At 42.5% G+C, this 15,568-nt stretch overlaps 1 protein-coding gene across 1 annotated transcript in view; it reads right to left on the minus strand.

The window, feature by feature from the left end:
- LOC106612967 (kin of IRRE-like protein 3) overlaps window positions 1–15,568 on the minus strand; it is a 224,465-nt gene that overhangs the window by 11,958 nt on the left and 196,939 nt on the right. The window contains exons 7-15 of the mRNA XM_082956364.1: window positions 14,178–14,326; window positions 13,883–14,010; window positions 13,143–13,269; window positions 7,715–7,815; window positions 6,571–6,769; window positions 4,421–4,528; window positions 4,023–4,106; window positions 2,021–2,130; window positions 1,241–1,327 (exon numbers count right to left, since the gene is read on the minus strand). Of these exons, the coding sequence (XP_082812490.1) occupies window positions 1,241–1,327; window positions 2,021–2,130; window positions 4,023–4,106; window positions 4,421–4,528; window positions 6,571–6,769; window positions 7,715–7,815; window positions 13,143–13,269; window positions 13,883–14,010; window positions 14,178–14,326 (1,093 nt within the window). The remainder of the gene's footprint in view (window positions 1–1,240; window positions 1,328–2,020; window positions 2,131–4,022; window positions 4,107–4,420; window positions 4,529–6,570; window positions 6,770–7,714; window positions 7,816–13,142; window positions 13,270–13,882; window positions 14,011–14,177; window positions 14,327–15,568) is intronic.

The following is a 15,568-nucleotide window of genomic DNA, read 5'->3' on the forward strand; positions in this document are numbered from 1 at the left end:
ATATCTCCCACACTGTAGATGTGCTAAACTCTGCATAAATAGTGAGGTAATGGTGCTGTTAGCACAGTGCTTGTCTAATTGAGGAATTTGCATATCTGAGATCCAGGGGGCCTCTTGTTAAAACATCCCATACTGACTCTTTGCCTGTCTGTTTTAACTATAGCATCCTCAACTGCCTTATATACCACTCCAAGTGAGAGTGTTTATGTTGAAATAACAAGAATTGGTGTCATATCTGAGAAGTATCTGGAACAAAAGCAGTGCGGGAATCCCTTTCTATTCATAGGCTTACTGCTCTCCTCATTATGAACATAGAAAAGTACAGGATATCCACCTTTATATTATACAGAGGGATCATTGTTTAATATTCATAGCTTGTGCAGTAAGTCCAGACAGGTATAGTGCGCTGGATATTGAGTTTGTTATAGTGCTATTAACTTACAGTAATATATCTTTTGTCAGAGTGTTGGCAAATTAAAAGCATCTCCCTTCCGAGGCACAGACTCACCAAGTCCTCCAAACTGTATCTAAAGCAGCAGTAATGGGGCTTCTCTGGCATAACAAGTATTGTTGATTGAGCATACTGAAATTCTAGCACACTAACCTTCCTCTTAATTTTTGTCACATTAAGAGCTCTTTCATTACAGTGAAAATATGAGGGAGGCAATCATCACACTGAATGATACATTATTGGTTTTGGTTGAATATAATGGCTCTGGAAATTTGTTTCCACTTTTTAAGTGATTTGATTGCAGAAATGGTGAACTCTCATTACAAAAGTGTAACACTGATTCTGCTTTGCCGAAGTGTGACTAATGAATATTATAATGCATCACATGATTCTCTATCTGGTGAAGTTTACAAACGTAATTTTGCCATACACATACAGTACGTACTTTGTACTTTTAGTATGGTTTGCTTTCTAAGTCATTGGTAGCTGGTAGTGTCAGTGTGTTCTGCATTCTACAGCATGGCTCCTCCACTTTTAACCTCCAGAGCCAGACGCATCCTGATTCCATATACTGTACACCACCTTTGTTGACCACCTAATTAATCAAATTAAACCTTAATTGGATACATTTGACTCCTGGTCTTATCCTCTCCAAAGCCAAGGTGGTTGGAAAAAAGGTCCTGAGTTGAAGATCAGTCTGATCCCACTTTCCTGCATCCTCCCCTCTTTCTCCTTCTCTACCTCTATCTCCTTCTGTCCTCCCTCCATCCTCCATACTCCTGGACCTACCTTGATATTCTGGTACTCTTTCTCATCCTCTTGCAGCACCTCTAGCTGCTTCAGCACTGACTCCTGCTGGAACTCCCCACGTTCTACCTGCACATAGGCAAGGCACGGAAATATGAAAAGAAGTGTTGAGCTCGCAGCTTCTTTGGTCTCTTTGACGTTATCAAAACAGTCAGAATACAGGAATTTCCCTTCTGAAAAATTCTCTAATAACATTTCGACTTCAGTCGGGGCAAGTAACTATAAATAATGTATCCATGAATCTCATTAGAGAAATGCCGATATATAAGGTATCACATGCAGACACATGAACTCCCGTGAAGTGATACAGAGCATAATATTATCAAAGGCCCCTTGCTAAAACCATAGTCCTGCCCCTTTGCCATTTCAAAGTTCTTATGTAATTCCCAAAAATGAGGCAGGGTTTTTTAATAGGCATAGAGAGGGCATAATTAAAACTGCCTGCGACCCCATCCGAGTTTCAACATCTCAATAGCTACGCCTTACAGCGGCATTTTCTCTCACTGGGAGAAAGAACGTGGGCCTGTTCTCTAAATATAGGCCAACACAGTGCCTTGATCACAGTGTATACATCTACACACCTCAGTCCTGTTCCATTATTCAGCAGGTTGCTTTTGTGCCCTAGAACAGTGCTTTTAATCCTATCCTAGAGATAATTAGCATTCATTATCTGTGAGTATGAAGAGGGCTGGAAGGGATAGAGTTTTCTGTTGTTTTTACATTGGGTACAGGTGAAAATGGTGGCAGGACACTCACACTCACCATCAGTTGCTTCATGGCAGTGTGCTCCTCGTTTTCCCGGGCCGCGTTGTGGTCTTTGTGAACAATCTCTACTCGGATGTCGTTCTTGGCCGACACCACCCCTTTTAGATCTGATGGAAACAACAGTAAATTACAGCTCAAGATGCTAAGACACACAATATTCACAAAGACATTGCACTTCCCCCAATATCTTCAATACACTGGACTTCAAATTCCCTTGACATGGCTTTTGAGACAAGAGTCACTTTCCCCATCAATACAGAGCAAGATATGCAGTTTATTTTGTTTTGTTGTTAAGATAAGATTGTTTTCTGCGTACAGTACATAACAGTTGAAATCGGAAGTTTACATACACTTAGGTTGGTGTCATTAAAACAATTTTTTCAACCACTCCACAAATTTCTGGTGAACAAACTCTAGTTTTGGCAAGTCTACTTTGGACATCTACTTTGTGCATGACACAAGAAATTTTCCAACAATTGTTTACAGACAGATTATTTAACTTATAATTCACTGTATCACAATTCCAGTGGGTCAGAAGTTAACATACACTAAGTTGACTGTGCCTTTAAACAGCTTGGAAAATTCCAGAAAATGATGGCATGGCTTTAGAAGCTTCTGATAGGCTAATTGACATCATTTGAGTCAATTCGAGGTGTACCTGTGGATGTATTTCAAGGCCTACCTTCAAACTCAGTGCCTCTTTGCTTGACATCATGGGAAAATCAAAATAAATCAGCCAAGAACTCAGAAAGAAATTCTGGTTCAGTCTGGTTCATCCTTGGGAGCATTTTCCAAATGCCTGAAGGTACCACATTCATCTCTACAAACACCATGGGACCACGCAGCCGTCATACCGCTCAGGAAGGAGACGTGTTCTGTCTCCTAGGGATTAATGTACTTTGGTGCGAAAAGTGCAAATCAATCCCAGAACAACAGCAAAGGACCTTGTGAAGATGCTGGACGAAACAGGTACAAAAGTATCTATTTCCACAGTAAAACGAGTCCTATATAAACATAACCTGAAAGGCCACTCAGCAAGGAAGAAACCACTGCTCCAAAACCGCCATAAAAAAAGCCAGACTACGGTTCGCAACTGCACATGGGGACAAAGATCATACTTTTTGGAGAAATGTCCTCTGGTCTGATGAAACAAAAGTAGAACTGTTTGGCCATAATGACCATCGTTATGTTTGCGGGAAAAAGGGGGAAGCTTGCAAGCCGAAGAACACCATCCCAACCGTGAAGCTTGGGGGTGGCAGCATCATGTTGTGGGGGTGCTTTGCTGCAGGAGGGACTGGTGCACTTCACAAAATAGATGGCATCATGAGGTGGGAAAATTATGGGGATATATTGAAGCAACATCTCAAGACATCAGTCAAGAAGTTAAAGCTTGGTCGCAAATTGGTCTTCCAAATGGACAATGACCCCAAGCATATTTCCCAAGTTGTGGCAAAAGGACAACAAAGTCAAGGTATTGGAGTGGCCATCACAAAGCCCTGACCTCAATCTTACAGAAAATCCAACTGAAAAGGCGTGTGCGAGCAAGGATCCTACAAACCTGACTCAGTTACACCAGCTCTGTCAGGAGGAATGGGCCAAAATTCACCCAACTTATTGTTGGAAGCTTGTGGAAGGCTACCTGAAACGTTTGACCCAAGTTAAAACAATTTAAAGACTATACACTCAATTAGTATTTGGTATCATGTAAACTTCTGACCCACTGGGAATGTGATGAAAGAAATAAAAGCTGAAATAAAAAATTCTCTCTACTATTATTCTGACATTTTCACATTCTTAAAATAAAGTGTTGATCCCAACTGACCTAATACAGGGAATTTGAAAATAGGATTAAATGTCAGGAATTGTGAAAAACTGATTTGGCAAATTTGGCTAAGGTGTATGTAAACTTCTGACTTCAACTGTAAGCATTGTCCTAAATGAGCCACCATCAGGCCAGTTTCAGATGTGCAGTTCATACTGTCGTATAACAAAGTCTTACTTTCTGTCTTAATTTTGCTTGCAAGCTCTCTCTGGTGAGCACAGATGGAGACGGGTAGTGAGGGCATAACCAGGTGCGCTTCCTCTGTGGTATACAACAACAACATGCTGAACGCAAGTAAAAGGTCCCACACAGGTAAAAGGTCCCTCGCACGCAGCAACACAATTTTAGCAAAGCGCAATGGCTGACTGTTTCTAACCTGAGGCACTGTTAGGGATGGAGTTTTGATTTGAATATGAGAAAGGATGGAAGTAACTGTAGCCAGCAATTAATAGTGTGGTAAGTTATACTGCTCAATTATGAGACATGAGCCCTCACACCCTGTCTATCTCTTCCTGAGGACCATGCCTCATTAAGCTTTGGCATGCATTGGGTGACACAGGTACAGTGATACGTACTTCTCTGAGAGCGGGTACAACAGAAAGCTCCGATGGTTCCCATGAGGACGATGAAAGCTACTAAGGCCCCGACTGCCACCCCGATGATGACCGCCACCGGGAGAGACTCTGTGGATGACAAAACACATATAAAGTATACATAAATACAAACATGTAAAATGAGGACCAAAGTTCAAACAATTCCATTGTAAAATAATAAAGACATTACTTAGTTTTACAAATACACACATCTCCATAACATATTAATCATAAATATTTCCCCAAATGTTTTGGTGGCTAACATAAGAAATATATATATATATACATTTTAACATACACTACATGACCAAAAGTATGTGGACACCCGCTCATCAAACATCTCATTCCAAAATCATGGGGATTAATATGGAGTTGGTCCCCCTTTTGCTGCTTTTCACTAGATATTGGAACATTTCTGCGGGGATTTGCTTCCATTCAGCCACAAGAGCATAGTGAGGTCAGGCACTGATCTTGAGCGATTAGGTCTGGCTCGCATCCGGCATTCCAATTCATCTCAAAGGTGTTCGATGGAGTTTAGGTCAGGGCTCTGTGCAGGCCAGTCAAGTTCTTCCACACCGATCTCGACAATCCATTTCTTTATGGACCTCACTTTGTGCATGGGGGCTTTATCATGCTGAAACAGGAAAGGGCATTCTGTAAACTGTTGCCACAAAGTTGGAAGCACATGCTGTAGCGTTAAGATTTCCCTTCACTGGAAGTAAGGGGCCTAGCCCGGATCATGAAAAACAGCTCCAGACCATTATTCCAAACCAAGATTTGTCCGTCGAACTGCCAGATGGTGAGGCGGGATTCACTCCAGAGAACGCGTTTCCACTGCTCCAGAGTCCAATGGCGGTGAGCTTTACACCACTCCAGCCGACGCTTGGCATTGTGCATGGTAATCTTAGGCTTGTGGGTGGCTGCTCAGCCATGGAAACCAGTTAATTAAGCCAAATCCACAGTTTTGAAAGGGTGTCCACATACTTTTGTATATATGGTGTATTTATTATTACAGTGCTGATTCCTTCCATTCACATTTAATTCATCCTCATTTACAGAAGTGGCTGAGTGTTTTTTTTATTGAGTTGTTAAATAGCAACAGGGCTGTGAGTTGAATCAGCCTAATCCTTTAAGGGATACTTTGAGATTTTGGCAATGAAGCCCTTTATCTTGTTCCCCAGAGTCAGATTAACTTGTGGATATCATCTTTGTCTCTGCATGCAGTTTGAAGGAAGTAGCGCAATTACTAAATTGGCATTAACGCAATGACTGGAAATCTATGGGAACAGCTAGCATGCTCCTGTAGACGTTCAGTCATTTCGCTGACGCTACAGTAGTTAGCATTGTTAGCATCATACTGGACAGAGACATTAAAATGGTATGTACGAGTTCATCTGACTCTGGGTAAGTACAGTAGATAAAGGGCTTCAATGCAAACATCTTGAAGAATCCATTTAAAGTATCTATGAGTGGCCTGATTCCAACCCACCTACATGAATTACCTCCCTGCACTTTATACAAATGCAACAGAACAGAGTGGCTTAACCCCAGCATTAACGTCTATTTAATGCCTTCATTAATCAATGTCCCTGTCAAATAAGCCAGCAATACATGATCATTTATGGAGAGTGAATACAAACAAATCTTCACCATTGAAAAGACAGAGCAACACATCCAGCTATGAAACCCAGCCAGACAATTAAAGGCTTTTACTAACCGCACTTGTACCTTATCTTAACTAGATAATTTCAACAGTCTGGGTCATCCTATTGTCCTAAAGCGAAATAATGTGAAGTGCTGATAAACCAGACACAACAAAAATGTCCCACACAAACGAGATGGGTGTTGTCAACGCCTAAACACTGAATAGTGCATGCAGGTTTCATTGTGATTTGTGATAATGGTTGGTTGAACAGTTGTAAACCCATCAAATCCATTGACGTTCATACTCTCATGTTCGTTTACACACACACACACACACACACACACACACACACACACACACACACACACACACACACACTACACACACACACAACATATCACTACTCTATTTGTCTCTACACTACACTAAAACCACGGCCATCACAGTGTTAAAGTAGAGGTGGAACCTGTCGAACCTTGGCTCCCACCTTGTTCCTTGAGGCGGATGATCTCCGTGTCAGAACCAAAGCTGTTCCAGGCTGTGCAGTTGTAGATGGTCTGGAAGTCTGCAGGGACGATGTTACTCATGGTCAGAGTAGAGATGACCCCTTCCTCAGTGCTGACCGTCTCCACTGTGTAACGGCCAGACGTCCCTGACTCCAGCACTGTCTCCTTCCATGACCAGGCCTGTAAGGGAATCACAAGTTAAACATGAGGGGGGAGGACTTCCCTGTACTGTTCTAATTGACAACAATTGATTGCAAACAAAGAGGATAAATTGCAAGCACTATTCTGGTTGTTAAATCATATTCATAAGCATGAAAGCAAAATTACTTTCACATTTATCCTGGATAAATATGCCTCTTTAGACCCTCCCATCAAATCAACATCATATTAATTATGCAGCAAATTGATGGCCATCCTCAATACACAAAACACTAATTAGTATATTGCAATTATGCAAAAACATACACACTCACATGTAAACTCACATGTGTACACACACGCGCACACACACACATGCACACACACACAGTTAATGGAACAAGAGAGGGCTCTGAGAGTAAGCTGTTTATCTAAGGGCCATAAATCTTAATGGGATCTGTGCTAACAGAGCATCAGCATGCATTAAATGAGAAATTAAGGGTCTAAGCTTGCCATGCTTCATGCCTTCTTATTCATACAACAATAAATGGTTAGAATACTGTTATATTCATTAAACTGCTATCTTTCTCAAATCAAATTCAAATTAAATTTTATTGGTCACATACACGTGATTAGCAGATGTTATTGCGGGTGTAGTGAAATGCTTGTGCTTATCGCTACACCCGCAATAGCATCTGCCAATCATGTGTATGTGACCAATAAAATTTGATTTGAATTTGATTTGTTTTGAGAAAGATATCAGTTTAATGAGTATAATAGTATTCTAACCGTTTATTGTTGTATGAATACAACTTGTCACTTGTATTGCATGTGTTCTTAGATGGTGTAATCAAATGCTAATAACGCAAGAGGCACGCTGTCAGGGCACCATGGCCATAATGCAACCCATATACCATGCAATGCTGTGGCCAGTAGAGATAAGTAGAAGAGATACATTTTGAAGGAAGTGGTGTTGGTGATACTCACAATGCGGTCTGGAGGTGGAGTGCTCCGGATGAAGCACTTGATCTCTCCCTTCTCCCCGTGGAGAGCCTGATGTGTCTGGGTACTGGAGATGGTGGGTGGGCCTGTGGAGAGGGCACAAAGGAGAACATATCAACACTGTACCATGAAGGCCAATCACAAACCCACACATTACCAAAATCAACCACTTACAGATTCCTTTGGGTTCATGGTCCTGAGGGGCACAGCAGTCTAAGGCACTGCATTTCAGGGCTAGAGGTGTCACTACAGACCCTGGTTCAATTCCAGGCTGTATCACAACATGCCATTATTGGGAGTCCCATAGTGTGGCGCACAATTGGCCCAGCGTCATCCGGGTTAGGATTTGGCTGGGGTAGGCCATCATTGTAAATAAGAATTTGTTCTCAACTGACTTGCCTAGTTAAATAATGGTTAAAAAATGCCATGTAATACTGATTCAATCAAGTTGTGCCGCAGTCAGTTAAGCGGTATACCCCGAACAGCTTTCTTTCTCACAGAAAACCCTACTTCCAATTTCCAACCGACTCGGAATGCCGGCAGTAAACGCCAATTTTGGACTTCCGGCACTGAGGATTGAATTGTGGTTTGATAGGAACATCTCATCTAACCTCCACAATATCACCAAGGGCATGTCAGGGCTGTATGAAGGGCATCCATGTGGGCCCAGCCTTCATTCTGAAAAGTTGATTTATGGTGCCCTTGATTTCTCCCACTAAGATAAGGGTCATGGTGGCGAGTGGAGAGGCATTTATATGGGCGTAATCATGATGGGAGAAATGTCATTGCGGAGAGATTCCACTCCTCCCTGTGTCTCTGCACATCAATTTAGCTCTCCAGAGTCTTGCACTTTGACCCGCAGCGATGCCATCAATCGGATAACCTCCAGTCCTCCCTCACGACAACAGAGGAAGCAGTCTATCATCTTAAACAGCCATTAAAAACATTGAAAAAACAATTTCTAGTGATTTAAGAGGTTTAAGTATAGTGTAGTGGGGAAACAACTTCATTAGTAAGAAGGTGAGCTTCCTACCAACTTCCCTCCAACCCGTTTCCGTTCTCTCTGCCGATACATAATTGCAGTTTATTACCTGTTTCCTATTAAAATAAATTAGCATTTTAATGAGATTCTGGCAGATGGTGTCTTGGTATGCTACTGCATGCAGGAGACTGGGAGCTAGTTTGCTGCCGCTGTGGAATGATTGCTGCAAACTAACAGCACTGCATTGAGCACTATGCCCCAACACCACTGTCTTAGTAGCCTATGGTGGACTGGCATGGGGGGTCCGGTCTGTGTGGACCTGTGCGGATTTGTCAGTGTGGTTGCATGCATAAGAATGTGTGTGCGTGGGAGTGTGTGTGGCTGGAATGGGTTCCTGTGGTAAACACACTCAGATCTATTCCTCCCGGGTTGAACAAGGCGAGCGCTGGTGACTCAGGAGAATCTGCTCTGTGGATCAGGGCTGCAAATGAGGAATATAATTAGATGGTTTTATCTCCCTGCTTCAGACAACTGGGGTGTGGTGGCTCCTCCAGAGGATAGGGAGGTGTGTGTGTGTGTGTGTGTGTGTGTGTGTGTGTGTGTGTGTGTGTGTGTGTGTGTGTGTGTGTGTGTGTGCGCGCATGCGTGCATGCATGCACAGACAGTGTGATCAGAGAGAGAGGGAGTTGGTGGATGGTGTGAGTAGCACAACTACACTACTCCAACTGTCAGTGGACACAGTCGATACGGTATGAGACGTTTGTTTAGAGAGGCGGGGAGGCTATGGAGTGTGCCGCCTCACAATCTGAATCTTTGTTATCGTTTGTTCATCACCTTGTCGAGACCAGGCCTTGCATTTCCACTTCCAGAGTTGGAAGTATAGTCTGAGCTTTGAAAAGATGTCATTTTGTGCTTCCTTGCAACAGCTCATTTCAAAGCACCTCAGAGCTGTGTTACTGTGTTACTCTGTCACATCTATTTGAATGGCATTTCTCTACTGAATTATTCATTTGATCTGTTTTTTTAAATGTCTGTCTTGGCACTTGGAGAAGGAATTAAATGCTAATTTATTGAGCATATAAAGACTATATCTGGGAGAAGGAAAAAAAACTTCAACAACAAGATGCCCTGTGGGAGACTAAAAGGCTCATCGGGCCACTTTCTCCATTAATGTGTTAATGTGCTCCCTCTCCCTGGGCTGCCTGACATCTGATCAGACAGACAGACAGACAGACAGACAGACAGACAGACAGACAGACAGACAGACAGACAGACAGACAGACAGACAGACAGACAGACAGACAGACAGACAGACAGACAGACAGACAGACAGACAGACAGACAGACAGACAGACAGACAGACAGACAGACAGACAGACAGACAGACAGACAGACAGACAGACAGACAGACACCAAGACATACACACGTGGAAATATGGACGGACTCATACCTCTACGAACCAACACTCATTCAAATATAATATATATGATATATATGTTCTTTGATAGAGACAGAAACACATGCACGCTACCAATCTCATGCATATATTCACACATATACCTACTATTTTTTTTTCCCCTGTGTGCGTACAATGTATCAGGATGCATTGAACATACGATCAAAAGAACAAGCACAACACCATAACTTCACTCAAACAAATATTGAAGCTCAGACTGACTGTGTGAGGATGTTAAACTAGGGTGAGCGATATGTATCCATTAGTGACTTCAACATAAACTGCCTCCCCTGCTAGCTGTTTGATTATAATTAAATTACACCAGTCCCCAGGGAAGGAGAGGATTCTCTTGTCTGTGTTGCTGCACAGTGGGAGTCGTTGACATGCAATGGAGGAAAGAACATATTGACAAATTCTAAACACATGGATTTTAATTGTTTGGGTAAAATTATCCAGGCATAAGCGACGGGAAGCAAATAGCAAAACATCAAACACATACACACACACTCCACCACACTGAGCATATACTCTTGAGTATTCCTCAGTCATTCTGACACATGATCAAGGCAGTCTCCCAAAATGCACGGTCATCATTCATGACTTTCTCTGACTGTCAGAGCCAAATGGATCCTATTGGATGTCAAAGACTGCAGGTTGATGAGGGTGAGGAGGATGAAGCTTCATCTGCCATAAAGACGACAACTTAAAACAATCAAGCAGCAAACCGTCGGAGAGTCCTTTCCACGTGCTGCAACTTCAAAGACTCTGTTTGTACTTTGTCGGCTTGACAATCGGATTCACTGAGAGGACTTGGTAGGGTAGAAATGTGAACATTTTGTCTGAGGACCCCTTCTGTGGTTTTCAGAAAGCGTGGATTTAAATTATTCAAAAGTTAAAAAATGATGTGGCTTTTTAATGTCTGAGACAGATTCAGGCCATGAGGCAAAAGAGGCAGAAGAACAGGAGAACATAACAAAATAAAAGAGAAGTCAAAGACCGATAAAGAAGTGGGTAACACTTGACTGAAGTCTATAGAGACCAAGTAAACGTTTTCCGCTTCGTTATTTTTCACGATGAGTGTCCTATGAGTTCTGTTATCATATATAGTGTTGTATACAGAAGTACCGTAATTTCCGGACTATTAAGCGCACCCACTGAATTTAAAAAATGTTTTTATTTTGAACATAAATAAGCCGCACATGTCTATAAACCGCAGGTGCCTACCGGTACATTGAAACAAATTAACTTTACACAGGCTTTAACGAAACACGGCTTGTAACAAAAATAAATAGGCTTTAACGAAACACGGCTTGTAACAAAAATAAAAAATTTGCAGTAAGCTTTAGTTCTCTTTTTGCACTGAGTCAATTCCTCACGCTGCTGTTTCCAACGTCTTATCATCGACTCATTAAGACCAAGCTCCCGTGCAGCAGCTGTATTTCCTTTTCCAACAGCCAGATCAATCGCCTTCAACTTGAAAGCTGCATCATATGCATTTCTCCGTGTCTTTGCCATGATGAGGGTGACAAAATTACTACCGTAATCAGAATGATGGGAAGTTTGAGAGCGCTCGATTTAATCTAAACAGTAAACAAAAAAGTTGTTTGACCTTAACCCGTTCGCAAATTTCATTGGTCAAATGAAAGCTTCATGCCGCCAAAAAACTGAGCACGTCACAGAATGTGTTTTTTTGGAGAAAAAAAATTGAAAGCGGGGAAAATCCAATAATCTTTGAACCTCGCGTCATTGTTTAAGCCGCGAGGTTCAAAGCCTGGGAAAAAAGTTGCGGCTTATAGTCCGGAATTTACGGTAATGCAATTCCCATAGATAGTTGTACATAAAAGAAAGAACACATGAAATGGAAAATAAACCTGAACAGAGATTTTGTTTACTAGTTCAGACAGTAAAAAGGATGCTGGGATGAAACAAAACTGTTAAGATGTTAATTAGGAATGACTTTGCTCCATACTAGTGGAGCTCTGATCTTGAACAGAACTAGGCGATGGATAGGAAAGGGTCTCACAGCACACACTAGCGGTTGCAATCCAATGCCGAAGGAGACATTTGCATGCCATTCTCTTTTATGCACAGCTACTGTACAAGTTTGAAAATAAGTAATGTTTGGTACTTGATGTATATTCAGTCCCAATCTAGCAACAACGCCGCTAACGACAGACATTGTACGTTTGCATTCAAGATATCCAATATATTGTTGAGGACAATACCTCAGCTAAACATTCATCTCAACCTCCTTTCTTCTATCTATCACCCCATGCAAACGGACGTGGTGAGAAAAAGTCCTTTAAAGAACGTGTCAATTCTGCCACTGAAGGCTGCTGCAACGCTAATGCGCACTCTGTGAATACCAAGCGGTGTTAATGAAGTCATTTGTCTGAGAGTTGCCGGGTCTCCCACCATTCCATTCCCCGACATTCATTAGTCAGTCACTGCCTGAAAATGCCAACCTCCCTCTCCTCAACTCCTTCAGAATCTAATCTGCATTAAGCACATTTCCTGTCTTAAGGAACATAAGGCTACATCCTGGATGTGCTAGCTATATTTATCCATCCATCCCTGTGTCTTTTTTAATAAGGACTGATGAAACATAATGGAAAATAAAGTGTAAAGGAAATTAATTTTATCGCATCTGTTACTACGCTTGCAGTTTCAATAATGCTGTGAATCTCTCTGCTGTAGTCTACTACACTGTAGCAGACATGTCTGCAGAGTTGAATTTGAACCCTTCTTCTATTGTAAATACATTGAGAGACGGCCTCACCACAAAGATTTATTCAGAGCTTAAAGACCTGGACACTCTGAGGCCCAATAGCAAACTTTCTCCTTTCACTGTATTGTTGGAGAGTCCTTGGGGTAAAGATGTGTTTTTGTGTGTAAACCAGTGACAAATGACTTTCTTCTTAGCAGATGTGACCCCCAAACCTTCCAAAACATTCCTGACCTGCTTGACACTTACCGTTGACGGTGAGAGAAACCTCCTTCTCCCCGGCGCCGACTCGCGGGACCACGGCACGGCACACATATTTCCCAGCATCTTCCTGCCTCACAGCCTTGAGTGTCAGGATGTTCTCATTGCTTAGTACCTGCCACACAGAGGTTAAGGGTCACTGAATTAGCAGCAAGAGGTCACCTTCACATTTGAGGTAGCACATAGCAGCCCGTGCTCCTCTTAACGACTTAAAGGCCACCTCTCTTCTATTATTAAAATCCAATTTGGGACCAGGCTCATATGAGAGAGGGGCGGTTTTGATCTCCAGGCTCTGATGGTTGACGTATACGGAGTTGAGGAATGAGCCTGACTGGCAGATCAATTGCATGCCCCTATGCTCACCTCAACACATCTCCAGTCAGTATTCAGGGAGCAGGGGCACTAACGAGCCCGAACCGCTAGCTGCCTCTGGATTTTTTGATTAATGAGACTTTGAAAAAAACTGATTTAAGCTCAAAGGGCACTGCTTGGTCACATGAATCCTGAATTACCTATAGTGTTAGATATTTTAGGTTTTCAAATAGAATAGTTAATGAAGTTACTGTTGTGGCCAGCATGATATGAGGGTGGTTGTGGAAAATATATCACTATAAATTAAATGACATTGAAAGTATTGGCTAACCTGATTGTTCCAATCTATAGTGTATTGCACCTAGTCAAAACATATACAATAAATGATGAAAGACATTGAATATGGGAATACATACCACTCCAGAGCCCCTCTTCATCCAGACGATTGTGAGGGAGGGGTTTCCCGTCCAGGCACAGTTGAACACAGCATCAGACCCTAGATCCACCTGTAAGGACTGGGGCTCTGCAGCCATGCGTGGACCAACTGCCAGAACACAGAGAGCCACCCAGTCAGCATCTAATCAATACACCACCAGCACCACAACAGAATACTCTATTAACGGTCAGATACAGAATGTCTATAATCTAAATAGGATGCATAACGTTGGCTGGACATCATCACAGAAAGAGCAACACATTAGTAGCACTCACAGTAGACGTCGACGTTGCGGCTTATGTTGGTGCTGCCCAGAGGGTTGGTGACCTCACAGGAGACCGGCTCAGTGAAGAAGGAGTGGTCCACAATGACCTCATAAGTGTCCCCAGAGACCTCCTTGATCACGTTGCCTCCTTTGGCCCACCTGTAGTAAAGGGAAATACACAGAGAGAGAGAGAGAGCGAGAGAGAGGAGACCTTGCATGAGAGGGGTGATCTGATAAGAAACTGTTATTTGCAACTTGCTTTGACCTTAATATTGACCTATGGTCGCCTGGTTAATGGTGGTCAGGAAATACTCTGCTGAGGACACAGAATACCTGAGGTAGAAAGACCATTTGAACTAGCACCAGACCAGTATGAAGAATGGATTGCTTCTGATTTATAACGTTTCAGTTCCGGTCATCAGCGAAGGAGGATGGCATTTGTCTGAAGGATGGGAGGATGAGGGGAGAAGAGGGTGGGATAAAACATTAAGACAGTTTCTCTCCCTCCCTGTCAATGTCACATTGTTCTCTGAATAAATAATTCCTGTGCAGGTTATCTGCTGGCTTCAGCATGTTTATGTGGCAGCCATTCATGCTGTGACGTCACAAGCATCTCAGTGACTGGGAGAGCAGACAGCACGTTCTTCATTAGGACGAGTGGAGCAGAACAGAGCGCAGAGTGGCTTAGACAAACTAATCACAAAATGACAAATACGTAGAGTCCCTCCTGATGATGCCAGCTGACTTGTACTGTACGGTAGAGTCCCCCCTGACGATGCCAGCTGACCGGTACTGTACGGTAGAGTCCCCCCTGATGATGCCAGCTGACCGGTACTGTACCAGGGGCGAAAATGTGATATCAACTTTGGAGGGGACAATTACATGAAATTTTCTCAAGAGCAATTCCTGAGGGGGACACCAAAAGTAGTGCTGTAACACATAGCCTACATTGTAATATGGTAAATGTATATTGAGGAACCAAAGAAATAAGGTGTTTGCCGTACTCCTAACTACCGGTACCCAAAACTACACAACTAATCACAACAGCAATACCATTGCCTTTAACAAATCTTAGTTCAGTCACCAGTTTAAGTTGAGAGTGGGGGTATCCTTGGCATTTTCCAATTATGTTCCTATTTTACAAGTCAAAAAAATTGAGAACCTTTCATAATGTTGCCAAACAAAGACTCAACAAACTTACCTGAGACTCCCTGTCTCTGCCAGTCTGTCCCTGCATATCTGTCCCCAACTCTGCTGTCTGTGTGCCATCTGTTGCCTGTTCTGCCTAATGACATCATTGTGAAACATTTCCATTAGAATTTAATTTCTTTCTTATGAACATTTTATCGACTAGTCTTTGAGATATTAGGCTACTAGGGTTCTTACTATGCGTTTTGGTGT

Source organism: Salmo salar, chromosome 09 (genome assembly GCF_965601325.2).
Source record: "Salmo salar chromosome 09, fSalSal1, whole genome shotgun sequence".
Lineage (NCBI taxonomy): Eukaryota > Metazoa > Chordata > Actinopteri > Salmoniformes > Salmonidae > Salmo > Salmo salar.